The sequence below is a fragment of the Mustela putorius genome, unplaced genomic scaffold (genome assembly GCF_011764305.1).
Source record: "Mustela putorius furo isolate JIRA1106 unplaced genomic scaffold, ASM1176430v1.1 tig00000407_pilon_pilon_pilon, whole genome shotgun sequence".
Lineage (NCBI taxonomy): Eukaryota > Metazoa > Chordata > Mammalia > Carnivora > Mustelidae > Mustela > Mustela putorius.
In genome coordinates, this window is record NW_025421373.1 from 10826207 (window position 1) to 10846248 (window position 20042).

Consider the following 20042-nt stretch of genomic DNA (forward strand, 5'->3'; position numbering starts at 1 on the left):
AAAATTGTGTACTTCAGTGTTAGTTTTTAAATAACTTCATAGTTCTCTATTTAACCACATTCATATGGTTGAATATGGGTTTTTTCTTGCTGAATCTTCTCACATCAATGAACCAAGTGTTGATACAAGAGAATAGAAAGGGCAGCTTACGAGCTGACTGAGCCAGCCAGGCAACCCTACAATCATATTTTTTATTTAAAAAATGATACATTCATTTGTAATTTTTATTCATATTTTTCATATTCCCATTATAGGAAGTGTGGGATGTGACTGAGAATCTTCCTGTAGGCCCATTTGTGGGGAGGGAGAAGAAACAGTGGAGTAGGAGCCATTACAGAGGGCTTTAAATATCACATAAAGGATTTAGTCTTTAGTCTGTAGGCCATGTTAATCTAGCAACACTACATTTGGTCATTCACTCACTCAACTGCTCTATGTTGAGCAACTACTCTGAGCAAGCATTGTGCCAGGTGCTGGGTCTAAACTGTGAACATTACAGAAGAGTTCCTTTCCTGAGAGAATGCGCTCTGGTGTAGAGGGTAGTGGGAGTGAGGGAGAGATGGAGAGATCTGGCCCGGCTCTCATTCAGTTCAGCCTTTCCATGTCTGTGTACCTTGGGAACGGCATCAGATTCTCTTTCTTCTGAGGAAGCCTTGTCTGTTATATCCAAACTGCCATCACTTACATAATTGTAAAACATCAAAGCACATGTATTTTCTATGTTGGTCTATATGGAAAAGGTGGGGGGAGTCTGTATAAAGTATGAATTTTGGTCCATCGTTCTAACCTATTTGAGTCCTGAGAGGACTCTTAATTAAGACTGTATATACTCTTTACTTATAAATAATGGTTCTTACCTCGAGTGTGTACCTGAATCTTCTGAGGAAGTTTTTCAAATGATAAATGTTTCACTTAGAAATTCTCACATTGGGGCGCCTGGGTGGCTCAGTGGGTTAGAGACTCTGCCTTCGGCTCAGGTCATGATTCCGGGGTCCTGGGATTGAGCCCCAAATCGGGCTCTCTGCTCAGCAGGGAGCCTGCTTCCTCCTCTCTCTGTGCCTGACTCTCTGCCTACTTGTGATCTCTGTCTGTCAAATAAATAAATAAATAAATAAAATCTTCAAGAAAAAAAATTTTTTTTCACAGTTACCCTTACAGCTTTAGAATGGTGTACCCAAATCTCCAACGTGGAGTGGGGGGACGAGAGAAGAGCAAGAGGGAAGCATAGTTTGAAAATTCTTCTCAGAGGATTCTAAAACAGGCCAGCCCCAAACCAGTTGATAATTACTAGAAGTATAGGACTAAACTCATTTCAGTCAAAGCCATTTTGGTGATAATTCTTGCCTTCCCCTTCCATCCTGTAATAGCTGTTGGGTAACAGATCACCAACACAACATGTATGCTCCATTCTATCATTTTTCTTCCTGGATGTATAGAATATGGCAGATGGAATTCTAGTCAGCAGAGTCCCTAGGTGTTGCAAGGTATTCTATCTAGCACCAGAACCTGTCAGGTTAGCTAAACTGTTTAATGCAGATTAATGTTTTCTTATTATTTGAGAATTATGAGGATATGTAATCTTTTTTTAAGACCAAAAGAAAAAAAAAAGGTGAGTCTTACAAAGTCCTTCCATTTTAAGCAGGTCCCCAGTCCGGCCAGTTGTGGATTAGTGCACCTGCCAAAAGTTGGGTTTTCAAAGGAAGGGTCACTTGGGAGAGAATGGAGATTTTTATTGAAATTTTCACTCACCTCACTTGCACCTGATACTGATTCTTTATTGGACCCCAGGGGTTGAGGCAGGTCTCAGCTGTGGACACCAGGGAGAAAAGAACAGCAAAGACATCACTTATATGAGTTTTGGCTTTCATTATGGCCAGGAATATTAGTTAGTAGCCCTTCAGAAATATAAAAAAAGTGATTCTTAGAAGAATATTGATTACACTTTAAAGAGCTTTTGGAAAAGCTGTACTCCCCGGCAAAGTGAAGAATGATAGCCACGGTGGAGTCATACTGGAGGGAAGGGAATCCCGGGGCTCACTCTCATTCATGTTAATGGATAGCTTCATCTACACCCCAGTGGGAGAAGGAATCTATTGTGAATCTGTTTTCAGTCCTGATGGTTATTAAATTAATTTCTTCTTAAGAAGTCAGGTTATGTTCAACTATACCATAGGGGAACTGCCAGCTGCTGTAAAATCACTCCTTAGAGCAGAGTCTCCAGGGCTCTTCTAGCCTACAGATGCTGCATCAGTTTGAAAATTTATTTCTAGGAGGCCAGTTCATTATCATAAATCTTTCTACTGTTCTCACATCCACTACTTTCAAACTCCCCAGTTAACACAGTAAAATGCACTTATGTGCACCTTTCTTTCCCTTTCCTTACTTCTTTCCTTCCTGTAGTTATACACTAAGTTTAGCAAAGTCTAAACTTAGAACAAATTTCTTTGCATAATTTGCTTTTTTTTCTGTTCCATTCCTCTATCAGGTGATGATACATTGAAATTATGGGACATCCGACAATTTAATAAGCCACTTTTTTCAGCCTCGGGTCTTCCTACCATGTTCCCAATGTAAGTAGCATATTTTAAATAACTATAAACATAAGAGAATAGAGAAAAAATTTTGTCACTTTAATTTATGTCCTATGTCTTAAAAAGGGACAAGAAGAGTATTTGAAATTTGTTTTTTGAAAGATGCATTTTGTTTTTCCCTTTCATTTGCACATTCTTCAGGCCATAAAACTTTTTTGAAGTGGAAATGATATACGTTCATGTGTCTCTCTGTGTGTATACTTGGGATAGTAAAAATATTTTAAGAGATTGAATTGTTCTCTTAATATGTATAAATGAGAAGGTAGGCCTACATATTTGTTGTCTTTTAAAATTTGAGCCCCATTCCATCAAAGCAACCTTCCATAGTTCCTGAGCATTATTATGTGTCATTCTCTCAATTTTTTCTTACCATCATCCCCGTCAGTAATTCAGTATACTTCGCTTGGTCAGAGTACCTTGCTCTAGGTAGCTGAACACCATTACCTCCATTCTGTTAAGTTGACAATGGAAGCACTTAAAGGTTTTTCTAAGGCAACTGAGGTGGGATTTGAACTTTTAAGTCCTACAATTGGTGCCTAAATAAAACTTTCTATTTTTTTTAGAAATAAAATCTCACATCTGTGTTAAATAATGACCAACAGGGAAAGCGTGAAGGGGATGGAAGCGTCAAACGGAGGAAACTGTGTCATAGCAGAGCATTAATTCTAGCGCGGTCCGTTGCCCATGGCAGTTATCTGTTAAAACAAACAGATGGACAAACAAACATGAATTTATAGCTGATGAGAATTTTTTGAGCTCTTATGCCTGCTGCAAGCTATACTAACTACATAACTTCTTTGGATCATGTCTTAGATTATTCACAATCAGGTGGCCAGATCTCTAATAACAAGGGCTCTTGAATCATAGCCATCAATTAGGTTCCAGCAGTTCAACCTGCTCCTCATTTCATGGTCCTTGACTTGACAAAACTCAAATTATTTGGGGATGGTGGCTAGTGGTGGTAAAAAATAATTCCAAAACTGGACAAAATTATCACTTCTTAGACATTAGTCATACCATGTCTGTTTGTCTATATCACCGTCAAGGTCTATCTTGACTTTTTCCCACACTTCCTTTACATTAAAAAATAGGGTGTGTAGAAGTTAAAAAAGCACAGATTCTGGAATCAGACTGCCTGAGTTCACATCCCAGCTGCGCCACTTACTTTTGTGATCTTGGGCAAGGTTTCTTTAATCTCTCTCTGCCTCAATTTCCTCATCAGTAAAATGGGGATAGTAATATCTACCTCATAGGATTATTGTGAAGATTAAGTGAACTAAGATACGCGCTTGACTTACGTTGAGCCCTCAATAAGATTACAGTGGTGGTGTTTATGTTTTATTTAACTCACTGCTGTAGCTTATGCTAATGCACTGTTCTTGTCTGTAGGACGGACTGCTGTTTCAGTCCGGATGACAAACTTGTAGTCACCGGGACATCTGTGCAAAGGGGACGTGGCAGCGGCAAGCTTGTTTTCTTTGAGCGCAGGACTTTCCAAAGGGTGTACGAAATAGACATCACGGATGCGGTATGTAAATTCTTCTCTCCTCAGCCTTGCGAATGAAGTTTGCCTCTTAGTCATCTTTTGTTTTGGTTTTAGTTTTTAAATAGAACATAAGTCCTGGCCCTTACGGTGCAATGGTAGCTGCTTTTTTCACCAACACAGGAATTCATAATGTAATGCCAACTGGCTGATCAATGCTGTCCCTTCCTCTGACCCAGTATTTCCCATGGGCCCACACTTCAGAATTTCGGCTGGACCGTGGACGTTTGCCCCTCTGCCAACGATTTGGAGGACAGCAGAAGCTGATCACCATGTAGGATCCAGAAAGGAGTGCCCCAAAGGGAGCGTGTTTGTGAGGATTCAGGGATCGTGGGCAGAAGTGAAAGTTATGCCCTCAGAAAGTGATGAATTGTAGCATTGTTCCCTAAACCTTGAAAACTTTGACAGAATTCTGCTTGTCAGAGTTGTCATTGAGGTAAGACTCAGCTTCCACTGAGCTTAATTTCTGTTTAGTTATTGGGAAGTTTAAAACATTTCACAGTTAACTTCTGCCTCTAAAAAAGTCCATTAGTTTTCTTTACATATTTATAAAACACCAGCATGCTTGGGGGCGCCTGGGTGGCTCAGTGGGTTAAAGCCTCTGCCTTCAGCTCAGGTCAGGATCTCAGGATCCCTGCATCGGTCTCTCTGCTCAGCAGGAAGCCTGCATCCTCCTCTCTCTCTGTCTATTTCTCTGCCTACTTGTGAACTCTGTCTGTCAAATGAATAAATAAAATATTAAAAAAAATACAAACCCAAACCAGCATGCTTGCATGCACTGTTCCACTGATTCATCCATTCCTGTCCCGAGACTGGAGCTGGATATAACACGGTAAGAGTGAAGTTTCCCGGAGAAAATCCGAATTCCTTTATAGTCTTTTAAAGTATCTATTAGTATTTAGAAGGTAAGGTAAATCATTGTTATTTTCTGAGTATGAAACAGACCTATTAATGTCTGTGCACAATTTCTTTGGCTCACTGTCAAAGCCTTTAGTAATGCCCTGTGTCTTAAACAGTGCCCTTATGTAGACTTCTCCATTTCTTTATGTACTTAAATATATTATGTACTTAATATATTATGTACTTAAATGATTCAGACAATTGAACAACTGTTTTTAAATCACTAGTCAAAAGCTCCTGTCTCTAATGTTCTAGTATTACCATGTACTCTTAATTTGTAGGCCCTAAATTTGAAACCCTGGTATAGTTAGTTAAAGACAATGAATTAACAATGAGACCGATTCTAGATGAGTACTTAAGTTTTATAGATTCTAATCTCATGACCTAATTTGAAATGTACCAGCACTACTAATAATTTTTTGGGGGTACATCCAAGAGCCAACTAAAACACTAGAATCAAAGAAAAACATTCTTGACTCTATCAACTTTAATCTCAAAAAATAAAATTATTATAATCGGTTGTTCCAGAAGTAAGCTGTGTTCTGTTATGCCTCTCAATGATTATACATGTCAGTATTACTCGTGGTTTTTAATTATAATTAAAATTGAAACCTGAATAACTTAAGGGATGTATGATTGCACTTTTAAGAACCCCTGTGTTTTTGTAGTGTATAGAACGTGCTGTCTGCTGTGTTGCTCTGAGTTGCTTTTCTAGCTAGGTCTTTTGCTCCATAGTATTTACTGCCATTGCATCTGTTATATGTTTGTTGTCTGTTTTCTTGCATCGGGATGTAAGCCCCCTAGAGCAGAAACTCTATCGTGTTCACCGTGATCTCCTCAGTGCTTAGAAGGGTGCCTGACACATAGTTGTTGAATGTGTGCATGGTATACTTGGCAAGTGAATGTAATGATTTCTGTATGTCTTTGGAGAGTGAGGCAGGCGAGGAGTATCTAAGTAAACTGATCTTGTATATCAGAATAAGCAGGTGACTTTATCTTCTGTTTTTTGTTTGTGTGTTTGTTAAAGCAAAGGAATGGCACAGCCCGATTTAGTCTTTAGAACAGATAGTTTTATTGAAGTGCAAAGGGTAGATTTACAAGATTTGGTGTCGTGTATGGAGGCTGAGGTTTATTACTTGGGAGACTGGGCCAGTGTTCCCCGAGATTAAAAAAAAAAAAGAAAAGGAAAAAGCAGATTTTGGAAGAAATTCAGTGCATTGTTGTTGAAATACCTGCAGAGCCTCTGGGTGAAGAGAGTAGACAGATAGGTAAGTGAGTTTGGTCCTTAAGGAAAGAAGACTCAGTTTGGGGGGGGAAATATTTACAGTTTATAGTTGAAATGTTGGTTACTGATTAGTTTGATCAAGGAAAGGGCACAAAGGATGGAACACGTGGGCTGTAGGAAACCCAGACTTTTAAGGGATGAGCAAATGAAGAGAAGCAAACAAAGAATGGTCATTAAGTCAATGGAATATACCTCCTATTGAATTGTCTTAGAAAAGTCAGAAAACAGATTTTGAGATCCGTATTAATAGATGAAGAGAAAACTTCAAATAGGAACAAAAGTGCTACAGCACTTCAAATCAGCTTTTTAAATAATTGATTTAGGATCCGTTTGATTGTATTTTTGTTGTTGTTACTATCAGACAGCATTGTTTTTGTTTACATAGTGGAATGGTATGGTAAAAGAACTTTAAAAGGCCCCTCTGGGGGTGCCTGTGTGGCTCAGTGGGTTAAGGCCTCTGCCTTCGGCTCAGGTTATGATCCCGGGGTCCTAGGATCGAGCCCCACATTGGACTCTCTGCTTTGCAAGCAGCCTGTTTACTCCTCTCTCTCTGCCTGCCTCTCTGCTTACTTGTGATTTCTGTCTGTCAAATACATAAATAAAATCTTTAAAACATAAAATAAAATGCCCGTCTGATCTAAAGTTTGAAGACTTGGAATATAAGAGAATAAATGTGCTCTTTGGAATGGGTAAAGATAGTGGACATTTTGCTTGAAGGACCAAAAATATCTCTAATTCTATTGTATTTTTGTCACTAAAAACCAGAATAGTCATCTCTTTTGGAAATACCGTACTCTGCTGCTGTAAGGTATTTACTGTGTTGACTTTCAATTTACATAAATGGCAACATCTCATTCTTTTTGTTTGTTTGTTTGGGGTTTTTTTGGGGGGGCGGTTAAAACTCCTCTTATTTGTATCATGAATTGTACAATCTCCAGTTCTCTTTGTCGCTAGAATATCCTAGCTATAGCATCGATGCCTAGATCATACTTGTAGAATCGCTATACTGAAGACTTGGAGCTCCAAACAAATGTTTAGAAAATGTGTTTCTTCAAAGTTGTTACGACTCCAGGTGATTTCTTCTGGTTTTTAGTTCTATGGAATGAGGTCACTTTGTCCATTTCTCTTCGCAACGTCTCATTCCTATCAGCATTTAGTGGTGTGCTTGCTTGACTAGACACAGACAACGGTGGCTTTAGGTTTATCCTAGATGAGTCCATTTACTTCAGCAAAGTATGAGGGATTGTATTCTCACACTCTCTTCTAAAACGAAATAAACCCCTAGGTGGCTATATTTAAGAATGCCAAGCTCCACATGTATATGGAGCCAAACATTGTTTTCAGTCAAGGAGATTAACAACTCTACAGTTGCCTAATAACTAAAAACTCTACTACAAGCTTCACAATAAATAGCTTTTAAAAATACAATTATTTGTATTTTCCCTACTTATTTTTGAAACAAATTTAAAGGAAACAATGGTTTTAATTCTATTCTCTGTATTGTTATATGCTCTGAAAATTTTTTTTCTCTTCGATGTAGAGACTTCACTAGGAGATAACAAATGTTTCTTTAACATGTACCATTTTTATTGTATAATGTTCATACACATTTTATAATTCTGCTGGTATTATTTTTAGATGTTTCTTTATAGTCCCTCAAGTGTTCCCTCAAGTGAAAAAAACAGCATATTTCTCATTGTCATCTAACTTTTTTATGATTTGAGTAGTGTGCTTAGCCTCTTTTCTAAGATAAATTTCAGAATATAACTTGAATTTAGTGAGTTTACAAACTCACTTTAGTTCTTGTGTAAGATGGGACCCTAAGCTTTTGTATATTGCATAAAAGGCTAACCATTACTTATTTTATGTGATGAAAGTATGGGAGAGAAAGTATGAGAGAGAAAGAATGGATGAAATATAATTTGGAAATGATATATCAATTTAAAAAATTTATGTTTAATCGAAACCACAATGAGATACCACCTCACACCAGTCAGAATAGCTAAAATTAACAAGTCAGGAAATGACAGATGCTGGTGAGGATGCGGAAAAAGGGGAACCCTCCTACACTGTTGGTGGGAATGCAAGCTGGTGCAACCACTCTGGAAAACAGCATGGATGTTACTAAAAAAGTTGAAAATAGAGCTACCCTGTGACCCAGCAATCGCACTACTGGGTATTTAGCCTAAAGATACAAATGTAGTGATCTGAAGGGACACGTACACCTGAATGTTTATAGCAGCAATGTCCACAATAGCCAAACTATGGAAAGAACCTAGATGTCCATCAACAGATGAATGGATCAAGAAGAGGTGGTATATATTCACAATGGAATACTATGCAGCCATCAAAAGAAATGAAATCTTGCCAGTTGCGATGATGTGGCTGGAACTATAGGGTATTATGCTGAGCGAAATAAGTCAATCAGAGAATGACAATTATCATATGATCTCCCTGATATGAGGAAGTTTAGAGGCAATGTCAGGGGTTTGGGGGCTAGGAAGAATAAAAGAATAAATGAAACAAGATGGGATCAGGAGGGAGACAAAGCATAAGAGACTCTTAATCTCACAAAACAAACTGAGGGTTGCCGGCGGGAGGGGAGTAGAGAGAGGGTGGTTGGGTTATGGACATTGGGGAAGGTATGTGCTATGGTGAGTGCTGTGAGGTGTGTAAACCTGGCAATTCACAGACCTGTACCCCTGGGGCAAATAATACATTATATGTCAATAAAAAAAAAATCTGGAAAAAAGATTTATGTTTAGAAGAAACAGAACATTTTCAGGCCTTTTTAAACTTCCAGTTATTCAGGAGAGGTCCTGAAATAACGTTATGGACTATCATTAGCTTAGTAATTTTTCATCAAACTATAATTTGTTATAAAATGACTAACAGAATTTTCTTTTTCACTAATGTAAATCAGAAGACATGGTTTATGCAATTACACTAGCATATTAACATATATACTCTTTAACCCAAGCATAATGTACTAAAGTTTTTGACCTGGTGTTATTTAGGATGGTGGCCTCTCTCAGCTGCTTTTGGCAATATTTAAAAGAAATAGCTGGTGTACCCTTGGGTAAAGAGGAAAAAAAGTAGAAAGGAAAAAAGCCAGAAATCTCACCCTGATCCTATGTGACTCTTCGATTTCTTTGTTAGCTTACTTTGGTGAGGAACCTTTATTTCTGCATACACTGACTGAACAAAGTGAGGAATAGAAAAAAAAATCAAACCTATATATATATAAAACAGAGCTGCATATCTAGTACAACTGATCTGGTATAAGGCTGCTGATGGGAAGGGAAGGGAAATTTGCTTGGATATTTTCAACCAGACTGCTTTATTTTATTCATTCATTCATTTTTCAGCTAGTCTGCTTTTGGTATTTTAATTGTATTTTTCTGATTATAAAAGTAGTACATATTAAATCCAAAAAATTGACACCATAGAAAAGATCATTAAGAAAGTAAATATCTAATCATAACACCCATAGATTATTCTCAAATATGACATTTAAATTAATACATTTTGATGTTCAAGAAAATGGCTCTATTTGTTAATCTAAAGAATGGCATATAGCATACAATGAAAAATATCACCACTTTCATTTCACATAAAAAGTTTTTGTGTTTTTATTATGAGAGTATATTGATATTTTAAATCCAAAGAGAATGAAGGGAAAGAAGAAATGGGTATAATAGGCCATAAATAGTAGACTCTTCACCAAACTGGCTGTTTATCTTAATTTATGAGTATAAGGGGCATGCTGACCATTAAGACTACAATCATTCTTCATTACTTGTACATATGTAAGAGCAGAAAGGTCATTCAAATTAATGGATATTCCAGACATCCTCAGAATTGGTTTTGGAAAGTGTCTTTGTTCTTACGTATGAGTCTAAATAGAACAACTCTGGAAATTCACTTGAAACAAATTAATGAAGCTGTGCTTGTGAAAGCTTGTCTCTGGAGAATTGAGGAACTCACCTGTTCTGTATCATCCTGGGAATAGACTAATGATCTGTCTCACTGATACAGGGTTCCACCTCTTTAAAAGTTTTCTGGATATAAAGGAGTCCAGCAGTGTCTTTGCCCAGTCAGGGTTGTACAAGGAACAGGACACAGAGGGAACTTGAGCTATTGGCAGTGCAAATGCCAACTGAAAATAAACCCGAAAGAAAGACTATATTTGGCATTTGTCTGCCTTCTAAAATGTAGTGAAACCTTCTTAATATGAAGCACAGGGGATGGAAGAAATGGACTTCGAGTTTAGCTTTCCACTATCTGATTTTTATGGAAGAGCAATCAGGCAGCTGGTTAACTAGGGAACAGCAGTTGCTTTGAATTCTATATTATCTTGGCTAAAGCACCATCAGCTTAATGAAGTTTTGCTGTAATTCACTTTCTTGGGAGGATTAAACAATGAAGATTCTAGATGGATACTGATTAACCTATTTGTACTTACTAAAATAGGTATATTTTCCCCATAGCCAAGTGATAAAACAGTATATTCAATGTAGGTATTTAGAACATTTACTCGTTGGGAACAGAAAGGCAGGGTACAGGAGCACTTGTTGTTTCCTGGTCTTCTGAGATGTATGAATATTTGATGAAAAACTTCAGAGAATTGTTTGTTCTAGCTCTGTGAAAAATGTCAATGGTATTTTGATAGGGACGGCAAACAATCCTAAAATATGTATGAAACCATAAAAGACCCCAAATAGCCAGGGGAATATTGAAAAAGAAAACCAAAGCTGGGACATCACAATGCCTGACTTCAAGTTCTGTTATAAAACTGTGATCATCAAGACTGCTGCTATTGGCCCAGAAACAAACACATCGTTCAATGGAACAGAATCAGAGAGCCCAGAAATGGACCCTCGATTCTATGATCAACTAATCTTTGACAAAGCAGGAAACAATTTCCAATGGGAAAAAAAGACAGTCTCTTCAATAAATGGTATTAGGAAAATTGGACAGCCACACGCAGAAGAATGAAACTGGACCATTGTCTCACACCATACACAAAGATAAATTTAAAATGGATGAAAGACCTCAATGTGAGACAGGAATCCATCAAAATCCTAGGTAACAAAGAGAGTAACCTCTTTGACCTTGGCCGCAGCAACTTCTTGCAAGACACATCTCTGAAGGCAAGGGAAACAAAAGCAAAAATGAACTATTGGGACTTCATCAAGAGAAAAGGCTTCTGGGGCACCTGGGTGGCTCAGTTGGTTAAGCGACGGCTTTCGGCTCAGGTCATGATCTTGGGAGTCCCGGGATCGAGTCTCTCATTGGGCTCCCTACTCTGCAGGGAGTCTGCTTCTCCCTCTAACCCTCCCCCTCTCTCATGCTGTCTCTCTCTCATTCTCTCTCTCAAATAATAAATAAATAAAATATATTTTTAAAAAAGCTTCTGCACAGCAAAGGAAACAGTCAACAAAACTAAAAGGCAACCTACAGAATGGGAGAAGATATTTGCAAATGACATAACAGATAAAGGGCTGGTATCCTTTTTCTAAAAAGAATTTATCAAACTCAACACCCCACCCAGAAAACAAGTAATCCAGTCAAGAAATGGGCAGAAGACATCTAAAGACACTTCTTCAAAGAAGACATCCAAATGCCCAACAGACACATGAAAAAATATTCCACATCACTTGGCATCAGGGAACTATAAATTAGTACCACAATGAGATACCACCTTGCACCAATTAGAATGGCTAAAATGAACAAAACAGGGGACCACAAATGGTGAGGATGCAGGGAAAGGGGAACCCTCTTACACTATTGGTGAGAATGCAAGCTGGTGGAGCCACTCTGGAAAACAGTATGGAGGTTCATCAAGAAGTTTAAAATAGAGCTACCCTACAACTCAGCAATTGCACTACTGAGTAGTTACATCAAAGATACAGATGTAGTGAAAAGAAGGGACACTGCATCCCAATGTTCATAGCAGCAATGTCCCCAGTAGCCAAACTGTGGAAAGAGCTGAGATGTCCTTCAACAGATGACTGGTTAGAGAAGATGTGGTTCATATATGTAATGGAATATTACTCAGCCATCAGAAAGGATGAATACCCACCATTTACATCAACAAGGACAGAACTGGAGGGGATTATGCTCAGTGAAATAAGTCAGTCAGGGAAAGACAATGATCATATGATTTTACTCTATGTGGAGTGGAAGAAATAGTGCAGAGGATCCTAGCAGAAGGGAGGGAAAAACGAATGGGAAGAAATCAGAGAGGGAGACAAACCATGAGAGACTCTTGACTCTGGGAAACAAACTGAAAGTTGTAGAAAGGGTGGTAGGTATGGCAGGGTTGGGTAACTGGGTGATGGGGCTTAAGGAGGGCACATGATGTGATGAGTGAGTACTGGGTGTTATATGCAACTAATGAATCATTGAACACTAAATCAAAAACTAATGATGTACTACATGTTGGCTATTGAATTAAACAAACAAACACAGACAGGAGTAAGTAGAAGATAATGCAGTTCTTGTACTGCCAGTGCTAATCTGCCGTGCAGCAGTTAACATGGTTCTTTCTCTAGCACTGCCTTTTCAGGGTCAAGAGCTTCCAGGATGGCTATTAGGACAGTGTTTTACTGTCAAGATGATCACACAGTGATCAGCCACTACTGCTTTCTGTAGGCGTATTTTTCTTTAATCACCAAAGAAAAGATATGTCATTCGGCTGTGATGAAAAACAGTATTGCATTATTGCTGCTTTCATGGTTTGGATTACTAAATTCTTTCTTGGGATTTCGTGAAGTAAGCAGCATACTTACCAGACTTCAATTTAAATGGTACCTGGACCTCAACTGGAGTCCCCTGCTAAGTTAGCTGTTAGCTTCACAATGTTTGGGGGTGGGGGGAGGGATGGGGGCTGGTATTACTTGATTAAATTACTTCTCATTATCATGTTATGGGTGTTTCAGGACAAGTTCTCAGGATTTGAGGAATACAGTTGAGTGCTCATCTGTAGGCACATGAAAATAGAAAAGAAACCACTGATTTCATGGTAATATCTGCTTTATCAAATCTAAATGTTTTAAGTAAGGAAAATGATATGAACTAGTTTAGTGCTGATTCTTTTTTTTTTTTTTTAATGATACAGTAAAATGTATTTTTTTAAAAAATGTACAGGGACGCCTTGGGCAGCTGCCTTCAGCTCTTCAGCTCAGTTCATGGTCCTGGCCCCCCAGGATTGAGTCCCACATTGGGCTCCTTGCTCCTCGGTGAGCCTGCTTCTCCCTATGCCTCTGCATGCCTATGTTCTCTCTGTCTCTCTGACAAGTAAATAAATAAAGTCTTAAAAAAATCAATCAATAAATAAATTTAGCTGTGCAGAAGCTTTTGATTTTGATGAAGTCCCAAAAGTTTATTTTTGCTTTGCCTTTGGAGACATATCTTGAAAGAAGTTGCTGTGGCTGATATCGAAGAGATTACTGCCTGTGTTCCCCTCTAGGATTCTGATGGATTCCGGTCTCACGTTGAGGTCTTTTATCCATTTTGAGTTTCTCTTTGTGTATGGTATAGGAGAATGGTTTCATTCTCTTAAGTAAGTTTCATTCTTCTACATAAAGCTTTCCAGTTTTCCCAGCACCATTTATTGAAGAGACTGTCTTTTTTCCACTGTATATTTTTTCCTGTTTTGTTGAAAATTAATTGACCATAGAGTTGAGGGTCCATATCTGGGCTCTCTACTCTGTTCCACTGGTTTATGTGTCAGCAAAGGAAACAGTCAAAAAAAAAAAAACAAAAAAAAAACCAAAGAGGCAACCCACGGAATGGGAGAAGATATTTGCAAATGACAGTATAGAGAAAAGGTTGATATCTAGGATCTATAATGAACTCCCCAACTCAACACACACAAAACAGACAATCATATCAAAAAATGGGCAAAGATATGAACAGACACTTCTCCAATCAAGACATACAAATGGCTATCAGACACATGAAAAAATGTTCATCATCACTAGCCATCAGGGAGATTAAAATTAAAACCACATTGAGATATCACCTTACACCAGTCAGAATGGCCCAAATTAGCAAGACAGGAAACAACATGTGTTGGAGGGGATGTGGAGAAAGGGGAACCCTCTTCCACTGTTGGTGGGAATGCAAGTTGGTGCAGCCACTTTGGAGAACAGTGTGGAGATTCCTCAAGAAATTAAAAATAGAACTTCCGTATGACCCTGCAATTGCACTCCTGGGTATTTACCCCAAAGATACAGATGTAGTGAAAAGAAGGGCCATCTGTACCCCAATATTTATAGCAGCAATGGCCATGGTCACCAAACTGCAGAAAGAACCAAGATGCCCTTCAACGGACAAATGGGTAAGGAAGATGTGGTGCATATACACTAGGGAGTATAATGCCTCCATCAGTAAGGATGAATACCCAACTTTTGTAGCAACAAGGACGGGACTGGAAGAGATTATGCTGAGTGAAATAAGTCAAGCAGAGTCAATTATCATATGGTTTCACTTATTTGTGGAGCATAACAAATAGCATGGAGGACATGGGGAGTTAGAGAGGAGAAAGAAGTTGGGGTATATTGGAAGGGGAGGTGAATCATGAGAGACTATGGACTCTGAAAAACAATCTGAGGGGTTTGAAGTGGCGGGTGGTGGGAGGTCGGGGTACCAGGTGGTGGGTATTATAGAGGGCACGGATTGCAGGAGCACTGGGTGTGGTGAAAAAATAATGAATACTGTTATGCTGAAAATAAATAAATAATAAATTTAAAAAAATAAAATAAAGAATAAATTTAAAAAATTTTTAAAAATAAAAAAATAAAAAGTGTACAGTTCTGTGACTTTTAGTGCATGTATGGATTTGTGTAGCTGCCGTCAGTACAATCAGGATACAGAATAGTTCTGTCACCCCCCCCAAACTCCTTTGTGCTGTCCCACTGTAGCTGCTCTCTCACCTCTTCCCCTGCACCCCCCTTCCCAACTCCTACCATTCACTGGTCTCCACTGTAGTGATGGCTTTTCAAGAATGTGTTCTAAATGGACTCATACAGCATGTAACCTTTTTAGATCAACTTCTTTATAATAATAATTATTATTATTACTATTATGTTCAGTTAGACCAGCTTCTTTTAGCAGAATGCTTTTGAGACTCATCCAGGTTATGGTGTGTATCAAGAGTTTGTTACATTTTATTGCTGAGTAGTATTCTACTGTGTGGACATAGCCCAGTTTATCTTTACAGGACGTTTGATTGTTTCCACTTTTTGGAGATTATAGATACAGCTGCCATCGGCATTCACATATAAGTTTTTGTGTGAACAGAAACCTTTGTTTCTGTAGAGTAAATACCTAAGAGTAGGCTTGTTGGGTCATACAGTGAGTATGTGATGATTTTTTTTAAACTTTATTAAGTTTTTTTTTTTTAATTTATTTGACAGACAGAGATAACAAGTATGCAGAGAGGCAGGCAGAGAGAGAGGAGGAAGCAGGCTCCCCACTGAGCAGAGAGCCCGATGTGGGGCTCGATCCCAGGACCCTGGGATCATGACCTGAGCCGAAGGCAGAGGCTTTAACCTACTGAGCCACCCAGGTGCCCCAGTGATGATTTTTATAAGAAAATACCAAGCCATTCTTCAGAGTAACAGTACCATTTTGCATTTCCACCAATGGTGTATTTGTTTTCCATTTGCTCTGTATCCTTAACAACAGTTTGTGTTGTGGACACTTTTTATTTTATACATTCTAATAGGTGTGGAATGGTCTCTCATCAGGTTATAATTTGCATTTTTCTAACTGGCTAATGATGGTGAATATCTTCATGTGCTCTTTGTCCGCTGTTACTCTCTTTGGTGAAGCACCTGTTAAGTATTTTTGCCCATTTTTAAGTCAGGTTGTTTGTTTTCTTACTGTTAAGTTTTGAGAATCCTCTATATATTCTAGACACCAAGTTCTTTTTAGGATAAGTTCTTTTTAGGATATCTGCAAATATTTTCTCCTAGTTAGTTGCTTATTTTTTTCTTAATAGTGGCTTAATGAAACAAAAGATTTTGAATCTGATACAGTCCGAATTACAGGTTTTTTTTTTCTTTTATAAAGTGTAGTTTTGGTGTCATATCTTAGAACTCCTTGACTGACCCCAGGTCACTCATATTTTCTTCTATAAGTTTTATGTTTTGTATTTAGGTCTAGTGGTCCATTTGGGGCTTAATTTTATGTAATAAAGGGAGACATACATTGAGATAGGTCCATCCAGGTCTAGGGTCAGGCTCAAGCACAAAATTTAAGGAGGTACCAAAAATCTCAGTAAAAGCTAAATGACATTTTAACACAACATTATAAAAAATGAAAATACAAAAAATCCATGATGAATAAAATATCAGTATTTTAAATAAAAATGGGATGAGTAACAAGGCTGTGCCAAGGTGTACTAAAGCTTAAAGCAAAAGGGAAACTGCACTGTCTTTTTCAAAGTTTTGATATTTTGTGCATCAAAGATTTTGGGGCGGAGTAGTAGGAAGTACTGGAATAAGGGAAATAGTAAAGTCTTCTGTTTCAGTGATGTTCTGAATTCTGGACTAATTCCCCAATCTACCTACTACTACTGTTTACTTTTCAGAGTCCTCAAATAGGTGCTCTATGCCTTCTGTATTATATAACTGCATTCGGAAGGCCAGACTGAGTGGACTGTTTCCTCTGTCTCGCCTAAAACCAGTCCTTCCTTCCTTTCTCCCTCCTGTTTTCCTTAACTTCCTGTTTCCCTTAACTTCCTTCGTTCCTTCCTTCCTTGAAAAAAAATTGCAATGGTAATGGAAAATACATAACGGAATAGTACAGATTGCAGCAGATGTGCCTAGAAGGAAGCTTCTAATATCCCTGCACATTTGCAGGGACATTTATATTGTAGGAAGTAAAATAATGTCATTGATCCTGGTGTGAGTCACTTCTCTTACTATGGTGGTGTGTTTCCTTGATGTAACTGCCACAGGCAAAGCTACTGGCTTTTGCTTAATCAGCTGCCATCTGGCATCAAGCCTACTTTGTTTAGTTTCTCAATATTATCTTCCGGAGTCCATCTCCTTGCCTACCTGAGAACTATGCCTTAATTCTTCTATGTGAAATTTAGAGTTAATTTTAACAGATTTTACAACCCTTCCAAAGAGTTCATTCCTTTTGTTAAAATCCCTTACTATCAGATCTTTTTTTTATTTTTTTCCTGTACTTGAGCCTCACATTCTTAAGCTTAGAGCCCACATCCTTTACGGGAGTCCTCATGGAGTTGGAGAACAGCTGGTCAGCATCCTCTGTTTCCTCTATTACAAAGTTTCTGTTCAGTCTTTCTTGTCTACGAGAACCAAACTTAGTTTTTTTTTGTTTTGTTTTGTTTTTTTAACACTTCCTTGTGGGTCATATTGTCTCAACATTTCTGTTATCTCTGATCCTCTCTTTTCAGCCATTCTTTTCCTTGAAATAATGCTTGCTGTAGGAATTCATTCAAAACCTATGGTGAGATGTCCTTCCTGTCATTATCTCTTTGATCATCTATTTGAAAAGATCTTATTTTGAGAGTTACGTCGAGATGAAGTGCCAGTCACATGCTGCTCTAGGCTTCATAAATCAATGAAAGCAAAAGAATGAGGACCAAAAGGAGAGCTCATTCAGTTCAATAATTTACTCATTTTCTAGAGACATTTACGCTGTATTGTGCTATATTTAAAGACATCTACTACTTATTGGTATTAGCGATTTCAAAGAAATGATTTTGGTTTACTGTTTTGCTTCCATTTCTGGACCTGCAAAAACAATAGCAAAAGTCACTATTACCCTTTTGGTTAAATAGAAACATTTTTTCTCTTCTCTACACTCTTGTGCTTGATGTTCTTTTAATTGGTATTTAAATTTATTTGTAAGTCCTTGTATAGATATGATTGCCATGAATGGTTAAGCTGGATGAAGAATTAGCCACTAGATAATGCAACCCTGAAGGAGAAACGTACTTGACTCCTTTATAAAATGTAGAAATATAGAAAATATAGAAAAGGAGAACTTGATTTTATAGATTTTTGAAGCTGTTCAGAATTGCACACTCTTCTTTATACAGTGTGAAACCATACAGTGCAATGATGACTGGTGCTCTGTTGTTTAACCCCAGCACCGTATTATGTCCTGCTGATAGCAGACCAGTGAAGGACTTTATGTCTTGTAAGACATTCTGTGACAATTTTTCCTCTCCCAACCTGAATTTGATGAACGATCTTTAGTAACAAGTTTTCCAGCTGTTCTGTCGGATCTCTGGCCAGACAATTATATATAGTGTAGGGAAGAAAGAGGTCTATAATTAACACATATCCCAAGATAGTGGTTTTTTTTTTCTTTTTTTGGAATGATATAATGCTTTGTCATGTGTGAGGAGGGGTTGTGAGACCCCCCCAAAGGGCTAAGTAAAAGAGTATGATTTGTAAAACATTTTTACCATACCGTATTAAGATAAATAGTGCTTTACATATCCTATATAGTTCATTTTTTTAAAAGATTTTATTTATTTGACAGAGAGACACAGTGAACAGCAAGAGAGGGAACACTAGCAGGGGAAGTGGGAGAGGGAGAAGCAGGCTTCCCGCTGAGCAAGGAGCCTGATATGGGGCTCGATCCCAAGACCCTGGGATCATGACCTGAGCCGAAGGCAGTGGCCTAATGGCTGAGCCACCCAGGTGCCCCTATATAGTTCATTTTTGAAGGTTCAACTTTTCTTGTTTGGTTTGGTTTGGTTGGTTTTACATAGCTGATGATTTCCAAGATTTAATGACGTGTATTTCTTACCTTGTATAGGGATTTAATGGCTTTATCTACTTGTGCTTTGTTTACTCATATAAACAAAGGATTTATGGTTATTATCTTTATGCGCATATCTATTTTTCTTAAAATTTGAAGTCCAGTGTAGTTAACATACAGTGTTATATTAAATATTCTTCAGATGTACAATATAGTAACTCAACAATTCTTAACATTACTCAGTATTCATAATTATAAGTGTACTTATATCCCCTTTATTTATTTCACTCATCCTCCAACCCACCTCCCCACTGGTAAGCATCAGTTCTCTATACTTAAGAGTCTGTTTTTTGGGTTGTCCTTTTTTTTCTTTGCTTCTTTGTTTCGTTCGATCAGTTTCACATATGAGTGTGGTTATGGTATTTGCCTTTGTCTGACTGACATATTTTACTTAGAATTATACCCTCTAGATCCATCTTTGTTGTTGGAAATGGCAAGATATTATTATTATTTTTTTTAATGTCTGAGTAATAGTCTGTTGTGTATATATATATATATATATATATATATACCACTTCTTCATCCATTCATCTATTGGTGGGCACTTGGGTTGCTTCTGTAATTTGGCTGTTGTAAATAATGATGCAGTACGCTAGGGGGCACATATCTTTTTGAATTGGTATTTTTGTATTCTTTTGGTGAATACTCAGTAGTAGAATTACTGGATGCTATAGCAATTATATTTTTAATTTTTTGAGGATTTCCCCTACTGTTTTCCACAGGGGCTGTACCAGTTTGTATTCCCACCAACACTGTACAAGGGTATGTTTTTCTCTGCTTCCTCGCCAACATTTGTTGTTTCTTGTTTGTTTGATTTTAGTCATTCTGAGAGGTGTGAGGTGGTACCTCATTGTGGTTTTGGTTTTCATTTCCCTGATGATGAGTGATGTTAAGCATCTTTTCATAT

The 20042-nt window shown here is 37.9% G+C and overlaps 1 protein-coding gene across 2 annotated transcripts in view; it reads left to right on the forward strand.

Annotated features, from left to right (window-relative positions):
• The window catches only part of WDR70 (WD repeat domain 70), a 298407-nt gene that overhangs the window by 242617 nt on the left and 35748 nt on the right, over window positions 1-20042 (forward strand). For both annotated transcript variants that reach the window (XM_045079485.1, XM_045079486.1), the window contains 2 exons: window positions 2486-2570; window positions 3981-4119. In XM_045079485.1, the coding sequence (XP_044935420.1) occupies window positions 2486-2570; window positions 3981-4119 (224 nt within the window). The remainder of the gene's footprint in view (window positions 1-2485; window positions 2571-3980; window positions 4120-20042) is intronic.